The sequence below is a fragment of the Bos taurus genome, chromosome 13, assembly GCF_002263795.3.
Source record: "Bos taurus isolate L1 Dominette 01449 registration number 42190680 breed Hereford chromosome 13, ARS-UCD2.0, whole genome shotgun sequence".
NCBI classification, from domain to species: domain Eukaryota; kingdom Metazoa; phylum Chordata; class Mammalia; order Artiodactyla; family Bovidae; genus Bos; species Bos taurus.
In genome coordinates, this window is record NC_037340.1 from 67,382,497 (window position 1) to 67,409,391 (window position 26,895).

General features: G+C 38.0%; 1 protein-coding gene across 4 annotated transcripts in view; it reads left to right on the top strand.

Moving 5' to 3' along the window:
- RALGAPB (Ral GTPase activating protein non-catalytic subunit beta) overlaps positions 1 to 26,895 on the top strand; it is a 93,430-nt gene that overhangs the window by 22,331 nt on the left and 44,204 nt on the right. For 2 of the 4 annotated variants that reach the window (XM_059893043.1, XM_059893044.1), the window contains exons 4-12: positions 6,962 to 7,125; positions 8,628 to 8,814; positions 12,223 to 12,354; positions 17,875 to 18,053; positions 19,338 to 19,486; positions 19,615 to 19,831; positions 22,256 to 22,291; positions 23,517 to 23,718; positions 26,462 to 26,629. In XM_059893043.1, coding sequence (XP_059749026.1) covers positions 6,962 to 7,125; positions 8,628 to 8,814; positions 12,223 to 12,354; positions 17,875 to 18,053; positions 19,338 to 19,486; positions 19,615 to 19,831; positions 22,256 to 22,291; positions 23,517 to 23,718; positions 26,462 to 26,629 — 1,434 coding nt within the window. The remainder of the gene's footprint in view (positions 1 to 6,961; positions 7,126 to 8,627; positions 8,815 to 12,222; positions 12,355 to 17,874; positions 18,054 to 19,337; positions 19,487 to 19,614; positions 19,832 to 22,255; positions 22,292 to 23,516; positions 23,719 to 26,461; positions 26,630 to 26,895) is intronic. The other 2 variants (XM_025001236.2, XM_025001237.2) reach the window with 1 other exon arrangement.

Consider the following 26,895-nt stretch of genomic DNA (forward strand, 5'->3'; position numbering starts at 1 on the left):
TTTGCCATGAAGTGATGGGACCAGATGCCATGATCTTCGTTTTCTGAATGTTAAGCCAACTTTTTCACTCTTCTCTTTCACTTTCATCAAGAGGCTTTTTAGTTCCTCTTCACTTTCTGCCATAAGGGTGGTGTCATCTGCATATCTGAGGTTATTGATATTTCTCCCAGCAATCTTGATTCCAGCTTGTGTTTCTTCCAGCCCAGCGTTTCTCGTGATGCACTCTGCATATAAGTTAAATAAGCAGGGTGACAATATACAGCCTTGATGTATTCCTTTTCCTATTTGGAACCAGTCTGTTGTTCCATATCCAGTTCTAACTTGCTTCCTGACCAGCACATAGGTTTCTCAAGAGGCAGGTCAGGTGGTCTGGTATTTCCATCTCTTTCAGAAGTTTCCACAGTTTATTGTGATCCACATGGTTGCCTTACTTATACCTAGAACATTTTTTCCCATTCTAAAAGAATTATATGTCATTTTAAAGGATTTTGGAAATAATAGAAAATGGAGAGGAAAACATTAGTTGCCTACCCATTTGTAGGGATTTCCTTTGAGAAAAATCTGTTTTCATCTGTGTGTGTATGTGTGTTTTTCTTCTTTGAAAATGTCTGTGGAAGGATCAAGAGGGCTGACTTCCATCCTTCTGGAAAAGTTTTGGTTAAGACTTTTGGTCTGTCAGATGAGGGACTGACTATGAATCAGCCAAAAACCAGCTCTGTAAATTTTAGCTTTTTAAATTTAGAAGGAAGATTACTTTGGAAAATATGAATTAAAAAGAGAATCTTCATTATGTGCTGTGATGTATAGGATCAAGTGTGCAAACATACCTCAAGATATTGTTGGTTGGTTCCAGGGTGCTGCAGTAAAGCAAACATTGAAATAAAGCCTTTTTTGGTTTCCCAGTGCATGTAAAAGTTATGTTTATACTATATTGTTGTCTATAAGTGTGCAATAGCATTATGTCTAAAAAAAAAATACACGTTTTAATTTAAAAATACTAGGATTACTAAAAAGTGCTAACTATCATCTGAACCTTTAGTGAACTGTAATCTTTTTGATGGTGGAGGGTCTTACCTTGATGTTGATGGCTGCTGGCTGATCAGGTTGGGTGGATGTGGTAGTTTCTTAAAATAAGACAGCAGTGACATTTGCCACATTGAGTGACTCATCAGTTCATGAATGATTTCTCTGTAACATGCAGTGCTATTTGATAGCATTTTGCCTACAGTAGAGGTTCTTTCAAAATTAGAGTTAATCCTGTCAAAGCCTGCTACTGCTTTATCAACTAAGTTTATGCAATATTCTAAATCTTTGTTTTCATTTCAATAATGTGCACAGCATCTACACCAGGAGTAGATTCCATCTTAAGAAACCACTTTCTTTGCTCATCTATAAGAGGCAGCTCCTCATCCATGAAAGTTTTATCATGAGATTGCAGCGATTCAGCCCCATCTTCAGGTTCCATTTCTAATTTTAGTTCTCTTGTTATTTCTGCCACATCTGCATTCACTTCCTCCACTGAAGTCTTAAGCCCCTCAGAGTCATCTGTGAGGATTGGAATCGGCTTCTTCCAGACTTTTATTAATGTTCATATTTTGACCTTTCCCCATGAATCATAAATATTCTTAATGCCATTTAGAATGGTGAATCTTTTCCACCGGGTTTTCAGTTTCTACTTGAAATTGAAAATGTCCATCAGAGGAATCACTGTCTATGGCAGCTATAGTCTTACCCAATGTATTTCTTAAATAATAAGACTTGAAAGTTGAAATTACTCCTTCATCCATGGGCAGCAGAATGAATGGTAGGTTAGCAGGCAACATTTATCTCATTGTACATCTCAGTGTTGACTGAAAAAAAATGCACAGCCTAAAAGTTGAGAATTACATTTTATTCATCGGACTTATTGAAAACTATAACCTGGATATAGCCTCTCAGAAGCTCAGAGGGAGTGTTCCAAAGAGGTAAGGAAGGAGCAAGAACATATAGGAGTTTTGCTGGGGGGAAAAAAAAAAAAAAAGCTGTGTAGCAGAACATGAAAAATTACTGCTAATCAAAAAGAAAAAAGACATCTCAAGTTAATGAGTTTTCTTTGTATAGGAAGATGCAAGAGTTTGAGCTTATTGAAATTATTCCTTTGATATGCATCTTAACTGTGTAGGCCCAGTATTTTGTTTTCCTCTGTCCTGAATTCCCCTAGGGTGTACTGTAGGGAGCGGCTGTAGTGACTGGTGGCTTTATGGCCACAACATTGTTTACTGAAATGGCAGGTGACATTGCTTGTCCACATCCATCAGAGCTCTTGGATGACCAAGTGCTTTGTAAATAACCAGTAGTATTTTAAAAGGAGTCTTTTTTCCTGAGTAGTAGGTCTCAACAGTGGGCTTAAAATATTTAGTAAACCATGTTGTAAACTGGTGTGCTGTCATCTAGCCTTTATTGTTTCATTTATATGGCACATGCAGAGTAGATTTAGCATAATCCTTAGGGGTCCTAGGATTTTCAGAATGGTAAATGAGCATTGGCTTCAACTTGAAGCCACTAGCTGCTTGAGGCCCCTATCAAGAGTCAGCCTGTCCTTTGCATTTTTGAAGCCAGAAGTTCTTTCTAGCTATGGAAGTCCTTAGATGGCATCTTCCAATAGAAGCCTGTAGGCTGTTTTGTCTCCACTGGAAATCTATTGTTTAGTGTGGCTACTTTCATCTACCTTATTTATCTTGGCTAGATCTTCTGGATAACTTGCTACAGCTTTTACATTAGCACTTGCTGCTTCACCTTGCTGCTGCCCCGCCCCCCATGTACACCTTTTTTTTTTTTTTTTTTAATGGCGACAGCTTCTTTCCTTCAGCCTCATGAACCAACCTCTGCTGACTGCAGACTCCTGCAGCTTCATCACCATTCTCAGGCTTCACAGAATTGAAGAGAGTGAGGGCCTTGCAGTGGGTTAGGCTTTGGCTTACGGGAATGTTGTGGTTTGTTTGATCTTCTATTCAGACACTAAAACTTTCTTCATATCAGTAATAAGGCCCTTTCTTTTTCTTATCATTTGTGTGTTCACTGGATTAGCACTTTTAATTTCCTTCAAAAGCTTTTCCTTTGCATTCACAATTGGGCTTACTGATGCGGGAGGCCTAGCTTCTAGCCTGTCTTGGCTTTTGACCTGCTTTCCTCACTAAGCTTAGTCATTTCTACCATTTTACAGTGCTTTGTTAGATTTTGTTATACAACAAAGTGATTCAGTTTTGTTCACATGCATGCATACACACACATTCTTTTTCAGATTCTTTTCCATTATAGGTTATTATAGGATATTGAATATGGTTCCCTGTGCTATTATGGTAGGTACTTGTTATTTCTAGTTTTTGATTTAAAGTGAGAGACATGATTCTTCCTTTCACTTGAACACTTAGAGGCATTGTAGGGTTATTAAATGGCCTAATTTCAATATTGCTGTGTCTCAGGGAAGAGGGAGGCCTGAGGAGAAAGAGAAGGCAGGAAAATGGCTGGTTGGTGGAGCAGTCAGAACATGTTTATCAGTGAAGTTTGACATCTTATATGGGCATGGTTTGTGGTGCTGCAAAACAATTATAGTAGTAACATCTAACATCATTGATCATCAAATCACTGTAAAGATATAATAATAATGAAAATATTTTGAGAAATACCAAAATGTGGCATAGAGACACGAAGTGAGCAATGCAGTGGGGCAAATTGCACATATAGACTTGCTCAGTCAGTGTAGGATTGCTACAAGTCTTTAGTTTGTAAAAAACCCACAATATTGGTGAAGTGCAATAAAACGAAGTGCAGTACATTGAGGTATGTCTGTTAACTCCTTAATCTTATCACCACATCACCAGCCACCCAATTCGCCTTCTGGTGGTGTAGTCATTCAGTCATGTCCAACTCATTGTGACCTTGTGAACTGCAGCACACCAGGCTTCCCTGTCCTTCACCATCTCCCACAACTTGCTCAAACTCATGTCCATTGAGTCGGTGATGTCATCCAACCATCTCATCCTCTGCTGCCCCCTTCTCCAACCTTTGGTCTTTTCCAGGATTAGGGTCTTCTCCAACAAGTCGGCTCTTTGCACCAGGTGACCAAAGTATTGGAGCTTCAGCCTCAGTGCTTCCAATGAATGTTTGGAATTGATTTCCTTAGGATTGACTGGTTTGATCTCCTTGCTGTCCAAGGGAAGTCGTCTCTAACACCACAGTTCAAATGCATCAGTTCTTCGGTGCTCAGCTTTCTTTATGGTCCAACCCTCACATCTGTACATGACTACTGGATAAACCATAGCTTTGACTGTTTGGACCTTTGTTGGCAAAGTGATGTCTCTTCTTTTTAATACACTGTCTAGGTTACATTTGGGTGAATTAAATGCTGGTTGTTTGTATTTATTGATTTCAAAAGAAGTTATAACAGGAAATGGTAAAAAATAAGTGGTAGGAAGACATTGTTTGTAGCTAAGCAGATTCTTCTAAAATGATAATACTTTTAATGCTTTCTTATCATCCCATTTAGGAGACTAATTTACTAGGCTTTTTCTTAGTAAATGGGAGAGTTTCATGGCTAGTATTGTCTCCTCTTTGTACTCTTACCAACTCTGAGTGCTCGGTTAATTTTATTGATGAGAAAAAGCAATTGCATTTATATTAATTAGGCTTTTGCTTTTCTCTTTTGAGAAGCATCAATATCGTATAAATTGTTCTTTTTACTATTTGGTAATTAGCTTGTTTTCCCAAAAGTGTGCGTAATTCTGAGAGGGTGCTGAACTGAGTATTAGAGTTCTCCTGGCAAATTGTATCTTAGGGAGCTGAATATTTTCAAAAGTGTTAAATATTGGGAGTTATGATCTTATCTCCTGTTATTGGGAGTTTTTTGTTTTTGTTTTTTGAGTCAAATAGTCACAAAGTTGTCAAGTTTCCTTAGTTAATTGTTTTTATGAAAACTAACTCTCAGAATAGAGGAAATAGCCTCTACCACTTTGCTGAAGATTAGATCAGAATGATGTAGCCTTTCTCTTTTGCCCGTCAGTTTGATTTGGGGGAGCACATGGCTGAGTGAAGAGTGACCCATCATCTAAAACTGATTAGGGTCTTCATTGCTCGAATATACTGTACTTTAGAAAGTGTGGCATTCTTCTAAAGCAGTCGATGGCAAACTTTTTTTGTAAAGAGGCATATAGTAAATATTTTGGGCTTTGTGGGCCATACCGTAGTGTCTGTCACAACTATTCAACTCTACTGATATAGAGAAGCAGCCATAGACAATATATAAATCAATGCGCATGGTTGTGTTCCAATTTTTTTTTACAAAAACAGATGACAGGCCAGATTTGGCCCACAGGCCATACATAGTTCACCAGCTCATGTTCTAGAATGGTTTTTCTGAAGTTCATAAGTTGCTTTTGGAAATATTAGGGGGAAAAGAGCATCTTTGATGTTTCGACCTTTCTATTTCTTTTTCAGTAAAGATTGCCGTATTTCTCTTAGCTGTAGAAACTTGGACAGTGCTCTTGAATTTAGGCTGTCTGAGTGATGCCACAGTACCTAAGGAGCAGATGTTTCCTTTTCTGCACTGGGCAGGTAGTACTAGGAATGGTAGGTAAGCCTGGGTCACCATTTGGGAAGTTTCTAGTGTCGTTGCTGGCTTGTAAGAGTGTTGCCCCCAGGACCACTAGTGGTATTTTCATTTTTACTCTGGGTGTCCTCTTACATGGCTCCATGAGGTTTGGGGCTATTGTATATTTCTTACTCTTGCTTAGTAGCAGACCAACAGATACAGGCTTGAGCCTCTTGGCTTCCCATGGTCTGGATTCACCTCAAACTGAACATGGGACCTCTCCCTGTCCTTGGGGACTCTTGTCTTTTCCTAGGTGAATGTCTCATCATTTCACTCTAGGTCTGGCTTCTTGAGGGGGAACTTAGGGTTGTCATTTTCTTGCAGCTCTGGTGTAAGTGTTTGGTTTCATGGGTCGTGGCCCAGAATCTGAGAATCTTTATCCTGAGGTTGTGATGGAAGTTCTGAGAGCACTCACTTCATTGTCTGGATTTCTCAAGGAGGCTCTGAGATTCCCTCCTCTGATAGAAACATATTTTATGAATTTTTTGTGACATGAGTCATGTAGAAACTTGGCCTCAAGATTTATTTCAATAATAATAGTTACTTGCCTTGGTCTTCACATGGGAACTCTGGAAGCCAATTCACTATTTATTCTTGAAAATCTTAAGGTGATCTATGTTGGACAGTGGGGATAAGGGCTGGGGCTTGTACTTTTATCTTCCTCCTCAACCCTAGCCCTGATATACTAATGTAATAATACTCTTGGGAAAAAATGGTGTTGTGAACTAAACAGAGCTATAAAACTTCTTTGGGAGTATCTTGGGTACCTTTGGGTTAAGTTGCCTCTTTTTTAATAGAGCCACAGTTAGCAGGTGCTCATTTCTGAGGAAGTTGTCTCTGTATCCCATCAGTTTTGGGGACCTGTTAGGATATTTCATTTTTTAGGCTCTTCTCTAGCAGACATTAACTTCAAAGGGATTGTGAGCATTATGAAATTCATGCTGAATTCTTGTGAACATATGTTTAAAATTTTTTTAAAGAATACAAAGGTCATTCTGCTGTGTGAGCAGCAGAAGTGGCTGTGGGTATTTATTTACTCATTCATTCAGCAGAAACCTATGGAGTATCTGTTGTATGTGCCAGGCACATTTCAGACTTAGAAAACCCAGAGGTGAAGTCCACTTTCTAGTATCCTCCCTCTCCCCGGGAGCTCTTCAAGCTCTTTAGGAGTGGTAGGTTTAGATCCCAGAGTGCCAAACTGCATGAGAAGGAAATAGCTTTGAACTGAAGAGGGTGCGCCTAGTTCTGTCTGCTGGTGCTGTTAGGGAGTTGCCTGTCTTTAACTGTTGCATTCTGTCCTTAAGCTTGTCAGTAATGTCTGTCTGTCTTCTTTAGACAGGAACAGGGCTCCAGTCAGACCCGACTATGCTTACAGGTCCTGAAAGCCATTCAAAAACTGGCCCGTGAGTCATCCATTATGGCCCGAGAAACCTGGGAAGTCTTACTGTTGTTTCTTCTGCAGATTAATGACATACTTCTAGCGCCACCAACTGTTCAAGGTTTGTTAATTATTTTTTCTGATTTATTGCTGTGCTCCAAATACAGTTCACTTTTAGACTCAATGAGTAGTAGACTCGGTGGGGATTTAAAATTTGGCACTACAGTTGAAAAACCAATATGAGGAGAGACGCAGTGAATTAATACGTGTTTGATAATGACAGCAACAGTAGCTTGTTCAGTGTATCAGGACAGAGCCTATATAAGAAACAGCTAATGTACCTGATTACAAAGTAGTTATCTAGGTAGACTGAAAACTTAATGACTGCAGAAGATATTTTGTTTAGCAAATGAAACCTAGAAAATCTTAAAGTATTCTATTTGGAAGTATGACAAGTGTGTCATTCATTACCTAGCCATCAAAAAACCTTCAGTTTCATGAGTTCAGAGTGTATTTTAAGACGTCTTGCTTTGTATAATATAGCACAGTATACACAGACAATAAGTTGATAATTCTAGTTCCAAATTCCCCTGTTGCTTATTCATCTCTGTATTTTTTTTACTAACACATGTGAGTGTGCTTGTGCTCTGACACAAATGCAGTGTCCAGGAAGAATTTTAGTGTTGAGAGGGACTCCGTAATAGAAATACCCTGTCTGGCATTGGTGATGAGCTAGCCAGATAGGTAGTGTGCCTCTCCCTTAAACAATCCCCGTGCCAGGGATTCAGCACCATAAGTCAAGCCATCCATCCCCTTCTGGAGCTTATTATTGTTGAAACTTCATTTTTGCTCATTTGAAATCCTTAGAACTTTTCGTTCTGTATGGAAATCCAAAGTTTGCCTTCTGTGGGTAGGCAGAGTACAGACCGCTGCTCTTCTTAGTTCCCAGGCTTGGAACCGAGGAGCAGCTCTATTTTGGGCTCTGTGGTTGAGGCTTTGTCCTGCCAGAACTAGTCCTTTGGCTCCCTTCTTTGGCTCCCTCTCCCTTGAAGGGTGGCTTTCAAACACATGAAGCATTTTATAGCAAAGTTTGAAGGTAGGAAGTCTCAGGTATTTGTTCTGATTCCTTTTCTTGTTGGCTGTGTGAACTTGGGCAAGTTACTTAAATTTCCAGAACCTGTTTTCTCATCTTCAAAACGGATATAATTGATAATTGGTAATAGATACTATTGATATAAAAACCTACCCTGCAGAATTAACGTGAGGTCACGTGTATGAGCTATGTGGCACGGAAACTGATTAATAGCCGTTCATTGTAGGCAGTCATCCTTTCCCTTCTTCTGTGTGTGCTCCTGTCTCACTACTGGAAGGTTAAGATCTTCCATAAGAACCCAGCAGGGTCACTTGAAAACTTCCCATGTGATAATGGGTTGATGTGTTCATGATTTCCTTCATAAGAGCTCCTAAGAGTAGTTTTTTGTTCTTACTATTAAGTGATTATTTGAAAGTTAAAACTTAACATTGCAGTTATTTTAATTTTTTGACCAGTTCTCCCAAATCAGTGAGTTAAAGATTCGGCTTTACAAATAAGTATGCCAAAGATGTTTTCTTTTTGTTGGTAAGGTGGCATTGCTGAGAATCTAGCAGAGAAGTTGATTGGTGTTCTCTTTGAGGTTTGGTTACTAGCATGTACGCGGTGCTTCCCAACACCTCCTTACTGGAAAACAGCCAAGGAGATGGTGGCTAACTGGAGGCACCACCCAGCAGTGGTGGAGCAGTGGAGCAAGGTCATCTGTGCGCTCACTTCAAGGTAAGTTACCGTCATCAACTTGTCTTCTTTCATCCGTCTGGCCGTAGGCAGCCTTCCCCTAATTCTGTGTCTTTCTGGAGTACATGGTAAAAGCCTCTATTCTGTGTCTCTTATTATTATACTTTAGTTAATAGAATCAATCAGTTTTTAAAAATAGATGTAGCAGTGGGCATTGTGCCTATCTAATCTAAAACCTTTTAGATTGAGAAAGTATGTTGGAGAGGCAGATGAATTCTGAGCCCTACTATTCCCACCCCCAAAATCCCACTCTAATTCTAATTATTAAGATGTTTAGAAAGAAAGCGAAAGTGAAGTCACTCAGTTGTGTCTGACTCTTTGTGACCCCATGTGCTGTAGCCTACCAGGTTCCTCTGTCCGTGGGATTTTCCAGGCAAGAATACTGGAGTGGGCTGCCATTTCCTTCTCCAGGGGATCTTCCTGACCCAGGGATTGAATCCAGGTCTCCTGCATTGTAGGCAGACGCTTTACAGTCTGAGCTACCAGGGAAGTCCAAAATGTTTAAGATCTTCATTAAAAAAAAATGAACCAAAGAAAGTTATAACAGAAAGAGTTAAGTTCACCAGAAATCTTATTATACATAATTTTACAGAAATAGGACCATACCATAATGTTCTCGTATGTAACCAAAGTAGGCAGTTTTTTATAATAATTATTTTGTTTTTTGGTTTCTTTTTTTAGCCATTTATATATAATATCACTATTCTGTGAGTAAACCGTTAGGCTTCATTTTTTTCAGACTTTTTTTTTTTCATTTCTTGTAATATATAACTCTTTAAAAGCTGAGCATTCTTTTTTAAACATGATCACAATACCATTATCACACATGAACAAAATGTTAACAGTTTTCTAATATTGTTTAGCTTTTGAGTGTTCAGATGTCCCTGAATGTCTCAACTTTTTGAAATAGTTGATTCCATTGAATCAGAACACAGACAAGGTTTGGACATTATATTTAGTTGACATATTTCTTAAGCCTATTTTAAACTGTAGGTTCCTGCTCTCTCATTTTTATTTCCTTGCAGGTTTTTTTTGTTGTTGAATTGGGTTGTTTTGTCTTATTGAATGCTTCACATTCTTGATTTTTCTGATTATGTCCTAGTTGTTAATTAATATGTTCCTCTGTCCCTTATATTTCCTGTCAGCTGGTAGTTAATCTGACAGGAGACTGGATACTTAATCTGATTTAGACTTAATGGGAGAGTTAGTGGTGGAGGTGGGAACAGATAATTTATAGGTGGTATTACGTATCAGATGGTACATTGGTCTTTTTATGAGTTAATATATATATCTTTATCACTCATTTAAGATGAATTTTTGTTTGTTTATTCTGGTATGTCTTTGTGAATGTCACTATTATGAATCTATTTTTAAATAATACATCCTTTTATCTTGATTATAAAAGTACAATACATGCTTATTATGGAAAATTAGGAAGACATAAGGGGAAATATCCATCACTTACAAATAACCGATCTTTGAATATATTTTCTTCTGCTGCTGCTGTTGCTAAGTCGCTTCAGTCGTGTCTGACTCTGTGCAACCCCATAGACGGCAGCCCACCAGGCTCCGCCGTCCCTGGGATTCTCTAGGCAAGATCACTGGAGTGGGTTGCCATTTCCTTCTCCAATGCATGAAACTGAAAAGTGAAAGTGAAGTCGCTCAGTCGTGTCCGACCCTCAGCGACCCCATGGACTGCAGCCCACCAGGCTCCTCTGTCCATGGGGTTTTCCAGGCAAGAGTACTGGAGTGGGGTGCCATCGCCTTCTCCGATATTTTCTTCCATCTTATCTTTTTAAAAAAATCAATTTGAGATTATTCTTTATAGTGTTACCTGCTTTTTTTAACTTGATGTCTGATTCTTGTCCCAGTAATTACATGTACCTTTTTTCTTCTTATGTAGATCTCAAGATCCTATTTTAAATGGCCTTATAGTTTTTCATTATATAAATGGAATTATAATTCATTTAATAGTTTCTCTGCTGTTTTGATATTTAAATTGTTCTCTTTGTTTTCCTTTTAAAAACTATTGTTGGTAATTCCCTGTGGTTAGGACTTGGCACCCTCACTGTTAAGGGTCTGGGTTCAGTCCCTGGTCAGGGAATTAAGATCCCATGAGTCGCTCAGTGGGGCAGAAACAAAACAAAAAAAGCTAAATAAGGATATAAAAGTAAAAAAGAAAAAATATTGTTGATTTGCGAGTACTTTACACTTAGTCTTTGTATGTATTCTGGTTATTTTATTAAGATATTTTTAGATTAGCTATAGTAGATCATAATCTTTTCTAAGTATAATAGATTAATAATTGAGTCAAAGGGCTTTGAACAGTTTTAATACATTTGGAATGTTAGTATTTAGTTAAGTAACTGAATGGTCAAATTCAATTTATGGGACACATACCATAAATTCTAAACTTCATGTAAAGTTATGTTGCAGTTGTTATGGATAAATTATAACAAATTAGTTGTGTTGAGGGCATTTGTAGTATGATGAATCTTTTAAAAAATTTATTGTTTATATTATATGACTATATAATCAACATAAGCATAATTGTGCATGATTATATGATTTATTTATTTGTTATTTGCAGTTATAAATTAAAATTTTAAACAATTTGTAATTTTATAAAATTATATATAATTTGTAATTTATGTTATAGTATACATTGTAAATGGAGAAGGCAATGGCAACCCACTCCAGTCCTCTTGCCTGGAAAATCCCATGGACGGAGGAGCCTGGTAGGCTGCAGTCCATGGGGTTGTGAAGAGTCGGACACTACTGAGAGATTTCACTTTCGCTTTTCACTTTCATGCATTGGAGAAGGAAATGGCAACCCACTCCAGTGTTTTTGCCTGGAGAATCCCAGGGACGGGGGGAGCCTGGTGGGCTGCCGTCTATGGGGTCGCACAGAGTCGGACACTGACTGAAGTGACTTAGCAGCAGCAGCAGCATACATTATAAAATTATATTCTGTATAAGTGTTATATACAGTGTTGTGTATTACATACAATGTTATATATAATAAGATGTATTAAAATTTATAATATGAGAAGCAATATTTAATTTATAAATCACTTGTCATTTTATAATATATAAGTAAATAACAAATTTATAATATAATCATATAACTATATGAGCTAAATTATAAATGATACTAATTTTTTAAAGAAATAAATACTTTAAAATAATTTTTACAAAACTGAAAGTCCTCTTCTAGTTTATTTTATAAAAAGGTTTTCATTTATTTTATTCACTTCAGTGGGGTATAATACAAGTTTCATCTATTTTCTCCTATCATATTTCTCCTACTATATTTTAATGCTTGAATGGATCTTCAGTTCTGTTAAAAATGAACTTGGTGATGTGATTTTTTTTGTTTTAATTTTCTAGATTGCTACGCTTTACATATGGTCCTTCATTTCCTCCATTTAAAGTTCCTGATGAAGATGCCAGTCTGATCCCTCCTGAAATGGATAATGAGTGTGTTGCACAGACGTGGTTTCGCTTTTTACATATGTTAAGGTACCCTTGTTGTTGTATTTCATGTGTCCTTACCCAGTAAATGTCTTAGGCAGGAACCATACTATAACTCCTTGTTGGAGTTCACAGTGTGGCTGCTAAGCCCAGGGGTCAGATAGAGCCAAATTGGACAGTACACTCATCTGCGTCACATGCCCCTTTCATCCTGGCAGGGTCAGGCTCTCCTCAGCTGCTCTTGGGCCACACTCTCTAGGGGCTCTTCCCTGCGGTAGGTGCAGTATTTGTTCTCTTGCCTGTTGCTGCCGCCTGGGTGACAGTCTGTCTTCCAGGACTTTGTCACATTCTGTGGGGCCTGAAGACTACCTTGTTCCTCTCTGTGACCGGCAGTGACTGGTCAGTCTTATTCTCAAGGCCTCTCCTCTGGTAGCCTTGTTTAAAATTCCACTAAGGGAACAGCATAAAATTTCACAGAGGGACAGATTGTTAAAAGTAATAATACTTCATGCTCTTTCTTTCTTTATGATACTGTTTTCAATTCAATTTCATTGCTTCCTGCCTTTCTGTCTTCTAGCCCCATCCTTGTGCTCTGTGGAACTTTAATTCTGTTGTGTACAGTCTTGATTCATAAACTTTTTCCTTGCATCTTTTCTTTCTGGTTTGATGAGCCTCATTTTTCTGTTTGTATATTAGTGATTCTGAATTACTCTGTATGACTTGTTTATAAATTAGGAATCTTAACTATTTTCTGTCATTTTATTTTTCAGTTTGTAGTTTGTTTTTCATCTTTCAGTGATTTTAGTTTATTTTTTTACATCTACCTTTTTCTGTGACCATTTTATATTTCCTTTAAGATTAGAAAGTCTTCTGTGTACTTTGATCCGGTATATACTCACCTATACTCACTCACTGGAGAAGGCAATGGCACCCCACTCCAGTGCTCTTGCCTAGAAAATCCCATGGACAGAGGAGCCTGGTAGGCTGCAGTCCATGGGGTCGAGAAGAGTCGGACTCGACTGAGCGACTTCACTTTCACTTTATGCACTGGAGAAGGAAATGGCAACCCACTCCAGTGTTCTTGCCTGGAGAATCCTAGGGACGGGGGAGCCTGGTGGGCTGCCGTCTGTGGGGTCGCACAGAATCGGACACGGCTGAAGCGACTTAGCAGCAGCAGCAGCAGCAGCCTCACTCACTGCTTCTGACTTTGTGTCCTTTGTGCCATTAAGTTCCTTTATATGTATGGGTTTTGTCTTTGGGTTGCATATTATTCCATTGATTTTTCCATTCATTCTTTTTTTTTATTATATACTTTAAAAAAAATTTTAAATTTATTTATGGCAAAACCATTCATTCTTATAGGAGAGTCACACTTAATTACTTTAACCTTCTATAGTTATTGGTATTTGGTAGAACTAATGACTTTTTCCCTTTTTCCATGTCTTAGAATATTTTTAAGAATCCCTCTTGCCTGTTTAACATTTTAGATGAATTTTATAATCCATTTGACATGCTATAAAGCACATGTGAAGAGAAGAAACTCACAAAACCTGTTGGGGTTTGGAGTATATATTAGGGTAAGGAACATGTCCTGCTTTAGCAGATGAACCTGGAAATCTTAGTGGCTTAGTACAGTATGTTTCATAAAAGCCTTGTGTAAGAAACAGCTTTGCTTAGGTAGTTATTCAGGGCCTCAGGCTGGCAAAGCCTCCGCCATCTTCAACATGTGGCTTTATTAGAGCATTAACTTTGTAGGCAGAAGCCTCTGTATCTGGCTAAAAGATGGAAAAGAGAAAGCAAGGAAAATTATGTGGAAAGTTTTTATGGACCAGTTCCTAAATTGATGTGAATCACTGCTACCCATATTCCTTTGGCTGGAACTCACATATGCCACATTAAATTACAAGAGAACATAGAAGGAAAAGAGAAATTATCAAACAGCTAAGCAATTCTCATCTCTGCCAAAGATGAGAATTGTATTAGCTTGTATTTATATTCAGGAGCAGCTGACATCTTAATATATTGTGGTTGCCTTTCAAGACTAGGTATTTTTCTTTTTAAGAATCTTAAATATCTTGTGGAAGTGTTTTGTACATCTGCATAATTTTTTGTGTGTGTGTGATTATTCCTATATATTTATTGCTGATGTTGTGAAAGGCCAACTTTTTTTCCTATTGTTAAATCTTACAAGTGGCTGTTGCTGCTGTAAAGAAAATGTTTTACCTATTTTACTTTTGTATATTATATTTGGGGTTTTAAAATGCTGTATTTCACTGATTCTTTTTAGATTTCTAGGTATAATGGACACATATATTTGCACATATCTGCAAATAAAAAATGTCTCCTTTCTAGTAATTTATACTTGAGTCTGTGGTAATTCATTAAAAGTGTTTTGGTTGCAGTAAGACCTGTATATAAGTTTGTGTTCTACTGCTTTTTCCTTTGTGAGCTTGAGCAAGCAATTTAGTCTCTCTGAGTCTCAGTCTCTTTTTAATCTATAAAATGGGGATAAAAAATAGTGTCCATCTTGTTATAAGAATTGAAGAAAATGTAAAACAGTGCATCTAGTATGTGGTAGGTGCTTGAAAAGTTGCCATTTTTGTTACAGTTATTTTTGTATATTGTTTTCAGTTCAGTTCAATTGCTGTGTCCTGTCCTACTCGCTGGGATCCCATGAACCGTAGCACGCCAGCCCTCCCTGTCCATCACCAACTCCCAGAGTCCACCCAAACCCATGTCCATCGAGTCGATGATGCCATCCAACCATCTCATCCTCTGTTGTCCCCTTCTCCTCCTGCCCTCAATCTTTCCCAGTATCAGGGTTTCTTCCAGTGAGTCAGCTCTTCTCATCAGGTAGCCAAAGTATTGGAGTTTCAGCTTCAACATCAGTCCTTCCAATGAACACCCAGGACTGATCTCCTTTAGGATGAACTGGTTGGATCTCCTTGCAGTCCAAGGGACTCTCAAGAGTCTTCTCCAACACCACAGTTCAAAAGCATCAATTCTTCGGGACTCAGCTTTCTTTATAGTCCAACTCTCACATCCATACATGACTACTGGAAAAGCCATAGCCTTGACTAGATGGACCTTTGTTGACAAAGTAATGTCTCTGCTTTTTAATATGCTATCTAGGGTGGTCATAACTTTCCTTCCAAGGAGTAAGCATCTTTTAATTTCACGGCTACAATCACCATCTGCAGTGATTTTGGAGCCCAGAAAAATAAATTCAACCACTGTTTCCACTGTTGCCCCATCTATCTGCCATGAAGTGATGGGACCGGATGCCATGATCTTAGTTTTCTGAATGTTGAGCTTCAAGCCAGCTTTTTCACTCTTCTCTTTCACTTTCATCAAGAGGCTTTTTAGTTCTTCTTCACTTTCTGCCATAAGGGTGGTGTCATCTGCATATCTGAGGTTATTGATACTGGTCAGAATTTCTACAACACTGTTGTGTTAAAATGACACTGTTTTGACATCCCTCTTTTCTGATTTTCATTAGAATACCTCTACTGCATGAAATTTGAATGGGATATTGGTTGTTAATATTAGATAGTTACTGTTTCTTGTGTTCTTGATTTCATAAGCAATTAAAGAATTTTAAATTTAAAAATACAAATGGGAAATAGTGCTGAATTATTTTCAAGTCATATTTTGGGATCCGTTTAAGCAATTAAATATCTTTTCTTCTTTTATCTATTGATAGGATATTAATTTTTTTCCCCAGTGTTGAATCATCCTGCATCCTTTAAAGATAAATTCTGCTTGATTATGGAATGTTGTTCTTTTAATATTTTCCCAAATTGTCTCTCTTTCTGTTTTTTGACTAATTTATACTTCGGCAACTTTAAAAAACTTAGGAAACTTCCTATTTTTTTCTGTACTCTGTTGTATGAAAGTTATATATTCCTTAAGAATTTGAAATATGCCACCAGTAAAACTCTAGTAGTGGAATCTTCTTTAATGGTAGTTCTTTTTTTTTAGTGGTCATTCTTAGATAGTCTTTTCCTTTCCTTCACTATTTATTTCTTTACTTTTGGTTGTGCTGGGTCTTTGTTGCTGCACGGGTTTTTCTCTAATTGCAGTGAGCGGGGGCTACTCTTTGTTGCACTGCATGGTCTAATTGGGATGCCTTCTCTTGTGGGGCCCAGGCTCCAGGGCGTGTGGGCTTCAGTAGTTTTCAGCGAGTGGGCTGAGTTGTGACTCCTGGGCTTTAGAGCACAGGCTCAATAGTTGTGGTGTGTGGGCCTAGCTGTTCCATGGTATGTAGGATCTTCCTAGACCAAGGATCGAACCTGTGTTTCCTGCATTCACAGGTAGATTCTTCACCACTCAGCCACCAGGGAAGCTCCTACTCCTTCACTATTAATTGATCTCTTCATACTCTATCCTTCTTCTTGAGCTGAAAGAGTGTTTTAGTTGCCTTTTTTTTTTTTGGATATACAGGATAGGAATTTGAACAAATGCTGGTGGAAAAGAGGGGTTATTGTGTAATGATAGGTCTTACTGGGCGTCGGGAAGCGGTGAACATTCGGTACTCGTGATTGGAGGGATCTGGGCAGCCTTGGGATAGGCTGCTCTATCATCTGTCTCTCTTGGCTGTTTTGATCTTCTTGTGCATATATGCACTGCTCTCTTTCTCTGGCCCTGAGGCACATGGGACCTTAGTTCCCCAACCAGGGATTAAACCTGCGTCCCCTGCCCTAGAAGGCAGATTCTTAACCACTACACTGCCAGGGAAGTCCTTAGAGGCTTCTTTTCTCCTCCACCCCACAGAGTGAACTACAGTTCTGTGGATACAGTATACTAATACTAGAAGCCCTTTTCCATACAGGCACACACATTCTTTTGTCCTCACTTTCATTTACTTGAAATTAAGATTCTAACTAGATGGAAAAAGGTTTCAAAGGCCCAGGTCCTCTATAAACCACGGATTTATATTTCTCAGCCTAATTCTTTTGATCTTGTAGCCAGTGGAAGTTCTTTCCAAGTGGCTGGCTATGTGTTAACTAACATTATTACTTTGAGTTGGAAAGGCTGTTTAATGGACACTTAGGCAGACGGTTTTGAGTGAAAACATAAATCTGTTTTTCAGTAGAAATACTCAAGCCCAAATATGTTGTTTTAAATATATCAAAATGTATGACTTGAGTGCATGCACAAGAATGTAAGCACTAATCCCGATTTTCACATAGTTTTTTAAAACTTGGAAATATTAATACTAAAGTAAAATTTTCTCCTTGGGGTTCTTGTACATTTATTTATAATTTTACCATTCTGTTGCTTAATTCCAAACATATAACAATATATCCATATATACTTTTAAAAAATTAAAAATTTCTAGTCTTATTTTGGTTCTCATTCTCTGAATAGGCAAATGAAGTTTATGTAAGCACACTGCAGGTCTTCTGTAGAGTTGATGTTTGCTTCTCTAGCCTATTAAACACAGATTCATCTCCTCTCTTAATCAAATAGGTACACACAGCCCTGTTCTTAAAATTATATTGTGTGTATTTTATTGCTAAAGAAATTTCTAAATGTATAATTAATTCTTGCTCTCTCTTTTGATAGTAATCCCGTGGATTTGAGTAACCCAGCCATTATAAGCTCTACTCCCAAATTTCAGGAACAGTTCTTAAATGTGAGCGGAATGCCACAAGAATTGAATCAGTATCCCTGCCTTAAACATCTGCCTCAAATATTTTTTCGTGCCATGCGTGGAATCAGCTGTCTGGTGGATGCATTCTTAGGTGAATTTTGTATATGTTGCTGGATGTTTGAAGATAACTCTAGAGTCTGGTTTTAGAGACTATTAGGGGACAGCCCAAAGAAAAAGATGAAGAGATTTGATTGCCAAGTAGTAAACTAGGAAAAATTATTTGCAACTAATGTAATAGCCTGAGTGTTTTTGTTATTATTATATAAATGCTGAATAGATCAGACGATGCAAAGAGAAAAGAATAAGACCCAGTAGGTAAGTGGACAAAGGCTATGAATAAATGATTTGCAAGAGAGAGACGTGTCATTTCACTAATAATCCTAGAAAATACAGATTAAAATGTGTTAGGTATCATTCTTATATGAATCATTAGGAAGCAAATTATACTTTTTGTGAAACGTTGTTTTAAACTGTTTTTCACATGAAAAGTCAGAATTTTTTTAACCTGTTAAAGAACAGTGATATTTAATGTACTCAGATGCTCAAGTGTGTCCAACTGTTTGTGATCCCATGGACTGTAACCTGCCAAGCTTTTCCATCCATGGAATTCTCCTGGCAAGAATAGTGGAGTGGGTTGCCATTTCCTCCTCCAGGGGATCTTACTGACACAGGAATTGAACCCACATCACTTAACATCTCCTGCATTGGCACGCAGATTCTAGTGCCACCTGAGAAGCCCTTGATTACATACCTGTCATTTAGAAAACATTTGTTATGTGTACTTAATATATTACAGAGGTATTACAGAGGTAATACGTTAGTTCAGTTAAGTTTGGCTGCCACTTGGTCAAAAATACCAGTGGTTTAAACAGGGTAGCTTATTTTCATACATGGTAAGCCCCAGGCTAAGCTGTATGGGGCTGCTATGGCAGGTCCACCATTCTCAGAAACCCAGGGCACTTCCATCTTCTGGCTCTTCATCCTTTGTGCACATTCTCATGGGCCATGATGGTTGAAAGAGTTCCAGCCATCCTCTTAGTAACTAGGAAGGAAGAAGCATCTACCTTTGATTGGTCCTTAAAAGGAGATTTTTGGAGAAGACTCACCTAGTAATCACCCACTTCTCTATGGTCAGAACATGGCCACATCTGGCCATAAGCGAGCCTTTGGAATGTAGTTGTTTATTCTGGGTAGCCACATCCAGCTAAGTTTTGTGTTCTGTAACTCAGGAAGAAAGGATGGTTGGCAGTTGGGAGGCAGCTTGTAGTCTCTGCTATACTAGTCAGTCCTGAGCCTTCACCAGTGTTGCTTGAGGAAGATGTGCTGACCACATATTTTGAACAAGAAGAATAACTCTTTTTGTCTTTCTTTAAAGGCATTTCTAGACCCCGATCAGACAGTGCTCCTCCAACACCCGTGAACAGATTGAGTATGCCTCAGAGCACTGCTGTCAATACCACCCCACCACATAACCGGAGGCACCGGGCTGTTACTGTGAATAAGGCCACCATGAAGACAAGCACAGTAAGAGTTTTCATCACCATTATTATACCTTATAAAATTGGCTGTTTAATCAGCCATCCTTTTAAAAAGTCTTGCTATTTTTGCAAACTTCTTGTGACTGTGGCTATATTTTTTTGTTCTTCTAACAGGTTAGTACTGCTCACACCTCAAAAGTTCAGCATCAGACATCCTCCACCTCTCCTCTGTCAAGTCCAAATCAGACTAGTTCAGAACCCCGGCCACTGCCTGCCCCCCGGAGACCAAAGGTTAACAGCATCTTGAATCTCTTTGGATCATGGTTATTTGATGCAGCATTTGTTCACTGTAAACTTCATAATGGGATAAACAGAGACAGCAGCATGACTGGTAAATATTGCTCAAGAAATACGTTGTCATTTTTTTCTTTCCTTTTTTTTCTTTTTAACCTTTCCTACCTGCAAGATTAATATGTATCTTAAAAAGCTCTCTGTCTCTGACCAAGCAGTGTCTTGTGCTTAACCCCTTCCAGCTGAACTAATTTTGAACGTTTTCCTACGTGTCCTTTTCATGTTTATTCTACGAGGTTTGGCTTTTGTCTGGTTTTATTAGATACATTTCAGGCTAGCCACTTTTTGTTCAATCAGATTCCTTTCAGTAGGTGACCTGGAAGTTCCCTTCATGTCAGCCAGGATAATACTATTGATATAAAGAATTAAACATGATTGACCGGAAACTTATTCACAAGAAGTGTTTTCTTAGATTTTGACAGCCATTCACTCATTACTGCATATAAATCAAATTTCTGCTTCACAGAAGACTATCCTTTTAGGTTTTAGTCTAGAAAAGTTTATTTCAAGGGCACATTTTAAACAAATGTCATTTGCTTTGTAAGTAAATAAGACTAATAAAGAATTAATAACTCAACCTTGATATCTCAGAAATGAAACTCTTATCTAAATCTGATCTATGTCATCTTACCATTATAGTTGTAAGTAGTGGCATTAGGGTGCAGGATGGGAGGGCGGGGTCCTATAGAATATACTGAATATTTATGACTGTATGAATAGAGCTGAATAATAATAATGGCTAACATTTATTGAGTTGTGGTTACTTTGTACCAAGCACTGTGCTTTATGCATTAATTCTGCTCTATGTAATAATATAATTAATATTGGTTGATTGGTAAGAGAAGCACTTTTCCTCTGGGGTTGGAAATAACTTGAGTTAAAAGGATGCCTAATTGTATTAGATTATGCATCTTCCCTGGTGGCTCAGACAGTAAAGAATATGCCTGCAGTGCAGGAGACCCAGGTTCTGTCTCTGAGTTGGGAAGATCCCCTGGAGAACGGAATGGTAACCCACTCCAGTATTCTTGCCTGGAGAATTCCATGGAGAAAAGAGCCTGGTGGGCTACAGTCCATGGTGTCACAAAGAGTCAGACACAACTGAGCGACTACCACACACAATGCATCTCTGGGGAGAGTGTTGATTTCAAGGATAAAACTAATAAAATAGCCATAAAAGTTTCTTGCTTCCTCTCAGAAATAAATTCTTTTCTTTTATATATCATCTCAGAACTAAGGGTCTATGTCTGTTAGCATTATACACATGTAATTATTCTGGATGTTCTTATAAATCTTTAAATAATTTATAAGAGAAGTGGATATAAAGACATTTTCAGGAATATAATTTGAGGTTGCATGATTGAGTTTAGGGATTCCTTGTTTGTTTTGTTCAAATTCAGATACCTTTTATTCTACCATTTCATATTTTATTTACAAGTTTGACTTATGGATAAGTAAATGTATTTATTTGATGACTAAATGAAAACACTTAAAAAACTTTCTGGCTTCTATTTTCTTATTTCATGTGCCTTATATTTTGAATTTTATGACCCATGTTTATGTTTATTGTATTATATTTTCTAGATTGAGTTAGTCATATATTTATTTTCACTAAGATATAATTTTACAGTGTAACTTTTGGGTATCAAGCTGTTGACACTAAAATCCCTGAATCCAGAGTGGTTCAACCTGCTGCTTCCTTGGGGGGCTTGCTTAAAGGGAACTTACAAATCTTCCCACTCTATAGGGAGTTTTTAACAGCTTTGCTCATCCTCTCGTGCCAAAAGATAGAAACTAAAATTCACATCGTATGTGGGCAACTAATTCTTATTTTCAACTCTTAACCATTTTCCTTGGTGGAGAAAGGATAGCAGCTCTTCTTCCCCGACCTTGTGTTCAGAGATGAGAAAATCTGTTGTATTACTCAGGAGATAGGAGGTGTCCAGACAGTTGAATGGGTTAGAGTCCTTTTGGGTCCTGCTTTTGAGGATTTGGGGGTGGTGGAAAGTTGGAGAATACTAACTCTATTAGTCTGTTTTCTAAGTACTGGCTGCCATCAAGGAATTCTGCCATGTAGTTCACCTCTAACTTAAAATGTTTGCTTCTATGAACTAGTTAGCTTTAGATATACATGACAGTACACGGTGCTTTGTAAATGTAACATTGAGCTGGGAAGGGTTAATGAACTAAAATTTTAATGCACGTTATGGGCAGTTCAGAACCTCAATTCTTTGTAGTTATGTAATTTTCTTCGTTCATTGTTTTGCATGATACAAAAATCATAATTTTGGATCTGAATGCACAGTTTCCTGTTTTTGAACTAGCTTGTTGTATCATAAAGCTTTTAACCTAACTTTTAAAAAGCTAAAAAGCTTCTAAACTTATTGTAAAATTTCACCATCTTTAAAGTATTTTATAATTACTGCTGTCCTTTGATTTGTTTCCATTTATTTCTATTATCTTGCAGCATCTTTTATCCAAATTCTTCTTTCTTATAAATCTTGTAAGTAGGAACCAGAAGCTTCTCCTTAATTGCAGTCATGTTTTTATTTTTTTCATAATTCCATTAAAATTTTTGATTGTCATTGTCTCTTGTAGTTTTTGCACTTGGGAAGAAAAATACTTTTCTGTGTTTTGAATGGGGAAGATTGTTGGCAAAAGCAAATTAATCTGCCTGAATCAGTCCCATTATTTTGTACACTAGTCTGGTCATGTCATGAATTCCAGGATTTTGCACTAACTGTGTTTTGGCTTTTTTTTTTTTTTTTTTAATTTAAAGCTTAAGCTTATTTTTTTACAGATTTAGTGTTTGATTTGTATGCATTCTGCATGTAGTGTTTTTCAAATGTATTATTGCTGGATACCTTATTCAGGACTAAAAATGGCTCATGGGAAGTTGCATAAAGATTTATGCTTGACTCTGCATTCTGTTAAATCTATTACTATAAAATAAACATTTCATGTAGAGTGATAAAAGATTTCAGAGTGACTTTCACTACACAATGAAATCTTTTCCTAAAAACGCAAGCAACTTTCGAAGGGCTTCTGTTTCAGTGACAACAAATGACCATGATAATCTTTCTTACCCAATCCAATTTTCTGATTTATCAACCTCAAGTTAGCTGCTGTCTGTGGTTGTTAAAATTCATTCTCATTTTGCTTGGTTGAGCAATTCTTTGGTGTGTGCTTTGGAGTTGGGTGGGTGGTGGGAACGCTCTCTCTTCCTCCCTACCCATTCTGTCCTTACCTTGTCCTCTCCCTGAAGTATACACCCTGGCATGGGATGACCCATTCAGTTATGATGTCTGTCTGGGGTAATGTGTAAATTGCAGCACCTATTTTTTTTTATTGTTTAAGCATCACTTTTATCAGGAGAGGAAAAAACAGAATAAGTAATAGAAAAGCCAAATTCTGTGTTATATATCTGTATGTGTGTGAATACAGATATATATAAATGTACTCTGCTAATCAAAAATTCAGTTGAAAAATGCTTCTTGTTGAATCTGTTAACTGACAGTACCACTATAAACTAATTGTTACTCCTTTTCAAAGAAGATTTCAGAGAGCCCTTTAAAAAAAAATTAAGACCTAGTTGCCAAACAAAAGCATTATTGGATTCTATTCAAGTAGCTATTTAATGACACCAACATTTGATCTTTGTGTCCAGGGTCCCATGAGCCTTTTTGCATATCAACAAATATAATAAAACCCTCCTTTTTTCTCCCCAGCCATTACAACACAAGCTAGCATGGAGTTTCGACGGAAAGGGTCACAAATGTCCACAGACACCATGGTTTCCAATCCTATGTTTGATGCAAGTGAATTTCCCGATAACTATGAAGCAGGAAGAGCTGAGGCTTGTGGGACACTGTGTAGGATTTTTTGTAGCAAGAAGACTGGAGAAGAGATTCTGCCAGCTTATTTATCCAGGTCTTAGAATTTTTTTGTTTATTTTTCCATTTGTATAGTTGTGATAGTGAAAGTCTATTGTAGCATGGCTTGGTAGGCTGAATTGATAAGTAAATGTTGGTTTTAAATACCTGCAAATGCATGTAAGTAATTGAAAGTTTTGCTTGAATTCCTTTTTACCTACCGTACTAGATTTTATGAGGACCCCCCAATACATCTCTTTTATTTTAGAAGTATTTATTCTAACTTGTTGACATTTAATAATTATAGAGAGATTTGGAAGGGCCACACTCAATTTTTGATACATGTTTTTTGGCCACAGTATTAGACACTATAGATGATCCAAAAATGTTAGCTGTCAATCCTGCCTCTAAGGAGCTAATTTTCTCAAGCAGAGCCATGTACACAGTAATACCAATCCAGCAGCAATAGGAAGTTGGCAGGAGAGAGACACAGATAAAGTGCTATAGGAATTCAGAGGAACAGCAGCATACCCTTGCTCCGGAGGTTCAGGAAAGAGTACAGAGAGTTGGATGATTGTGCTGGACTTACTAGATGGCTAGTTACTTAGACTAGCAAGTGTTAGCAAGTTGAATGGGGTCATTCTATCCAAATCTGTGCCTTCAGCCAGTCTTTTTGAATGTCTCTGCCATCCATTCAGTTGCTTATGCCAGAAACTTGCTGTCATTTTAGGCCTCTCTTCTCTCCCTCTGTATCTTTAGGTGGTCAGCCGACTCTTGCCTTTCTTCTACTTAACCCTCTTTCTAATCTCTCCACTCTGTCCCCACCATGACACTTCAGGTGTCACTTTTTCCCTAAATTAACTGGTAATGGCCTCCTATTTTTCTTGACTCTCTTTTGCCCTCCTCAGCTGATCTTTCACACAGCTGCTGATGTGATGTTAGAAAGAACATTCAGGTGTCTGTGTACATACTAGATTCTCAGGAGAGAAGATTAAACTGACTCAGAAAAAGTAGAGAATATAGGTAGAAACAGAATGGTACATGCAGGGAACTAATCAGGAGTTAATAATAATAAGCTGTTGACTTTAATGGAAACCCCTCTTAATGTGACTTAAGCAAAAGTTTGAGAAACTCATGCTATTTAATATGTCTAAGATCAGGACATGCAGCAGGGTCTCACAAAGGGCAGGAACCAGGGGTTAGAAAGTATTCAGGGACCAAAACACCTTTCTTCCTTTCTGTTTCTCTGTCGTCATGGTCTTCTAGAACTGCCTCATTCTTCTGTTATCTGCATATCAATTTCTTACATTGTAGTGTGCTTCTAAGTTCCAAATTTCCATGGCCTTTGCCTTAGTGACACAAAGGCCAATTATTATTCTGATTCCCAATTTCAGATTCCTGGGAAAGAGGATCTGATTAATCAGCTGTCTGCCTCTAATCTGATCAGCTACAGCTGTGAAGGTGGTTCATACTGCATACAGGCACCCCTTGTGGGGGCACATTTCTTAGGAGGAAGACTGTGGGTTGGGGTGGTACTCCAAATGGTGTCAGTAGCAGTAAGGGAGAAGGCTGTGACCATGAGCCTTCCATCTGGCCCATAAGATCGGATGGGTGGTAGTATGATCAACCAAAGAACAGATGTGTGAGGGGGCCGAGGATGGGCTTAGTGTTGAAGCTGTTGAATTTGAGGTGCCTGTGGGTTATTTATCAACAGATATTTATAAAGTTCCTACTTTGTGCCAGACACGGTGCACAGGGAGTTCTAGAGTCAGACACATGCTGTCCTCAGGTCTCCAGTGTGCTTTTGGCTAATGGATATGGAGCTAGAGACTAATTCGACTATGTTTGCTGGCTTGTGTATTATTTAACCAGACTAACAGCTTAGAGAACCAAGGTTGTCAGCCTGGGGAACACTAGTATTATGAGGCATGTGGAATAAGATTTGTTAAGGGAACTAGCCATAGACATCAGAGAAGAATAAGAGAAGGGAGTACTCAAAAGGTTGAATGCTTTCAAAAAGCAGAGTAAATTAAGAGTTAGACGTGTCTTTTGGATTCAGCAGTTGAGAGGCCACTGGTTATTTGTTAGAACATGTTTTTAGTTGAGTTCCAGAGAGAGAAGGTAGATTGAAATGCATTGAGCAGTAACCAGGAGGTGAGGAGTTTTGTGGAGAAAATGCCTTATGTAGTTGAAGAGTATACCTATATAGTGTCTCTTGAATGATAGAAGTTTGAATGCTTAGTTCTTTGGGGTTAGGGGAGCATGTTGAAAGTAAGGTACACTTTAAGTACATTCCTAAAAGGATTCTTACTCAGGGTGACCTTCATATTGTGCATAAAGGGTCAGATGAGGTTTCTTTCTTTCATCGTGCCCCCCAAATAGTAGGGGAGTGGGAAAAGACACAACACACTTTTTTTTCAGGAATTTTGGAATACTGCAAAATTTTACTGACATGAAATTTAATTTGGTAATTCCTCCAGTTTATTGATAATTACTGCGGCCTTTTGTTTTTAGTTACTTCATTTGCAGGCACCTGTAACTTTGAGTTGCAAAGCTTAATTAACACTGCAAGAAAGTGTAATAAACATGAATCTCTGTTGTTTTTTTTTTTTTTTGATTAAGAAATATAACTTGGTTCTTAGTGTATTTGATTCTGAGTTGTTCTAACTTTCATTAATGCCTTTTAAAGGATAGAAGTAGAAGATTGGAAATAGAATTTAAGATGACTATGTAGAAAACATTAGTGATTATGAAAACAGTTGACCAGCAGTTTGTTTAAAATTTTTTTCTTGCTTTCCTAGATTTTACATGCTTTTAATTCAAGGTTTGCAGATAAATGATTATGTGTGCCATCCTGTCTTGGCCAGCGTTATTCTAAACTCCCCTCCTTTGTTCTGCTGTGACTTGAAAGGGATTGATGTTGTGGTTCCTTACTTTATTTCAGCTCTTGAAACCATTTTGCCTGACAGGTAAGCTTTCATCCTGTGCTAGTATGTCAGTTGTTGGTTTTGGCCTGGTGTATTTTGGTGCTTCCTGCCCGGTTTCCCAGTTTCTCCTGTCCAGTGGTCTTCGTAATCCAAGGGCTCTCAGGCCACATTAAATGAGAGTTAGAGCATCCAGACCCACCTTTTCCCTGAACTCCTTCAGTTCTGATTTGTCCATGGGTGTGTTGAATCCTTTCTGGCCTGGTCTAGAGCGATAAGAGTAGCCCCAGCCCATAAGTCTTTTGTAGCAT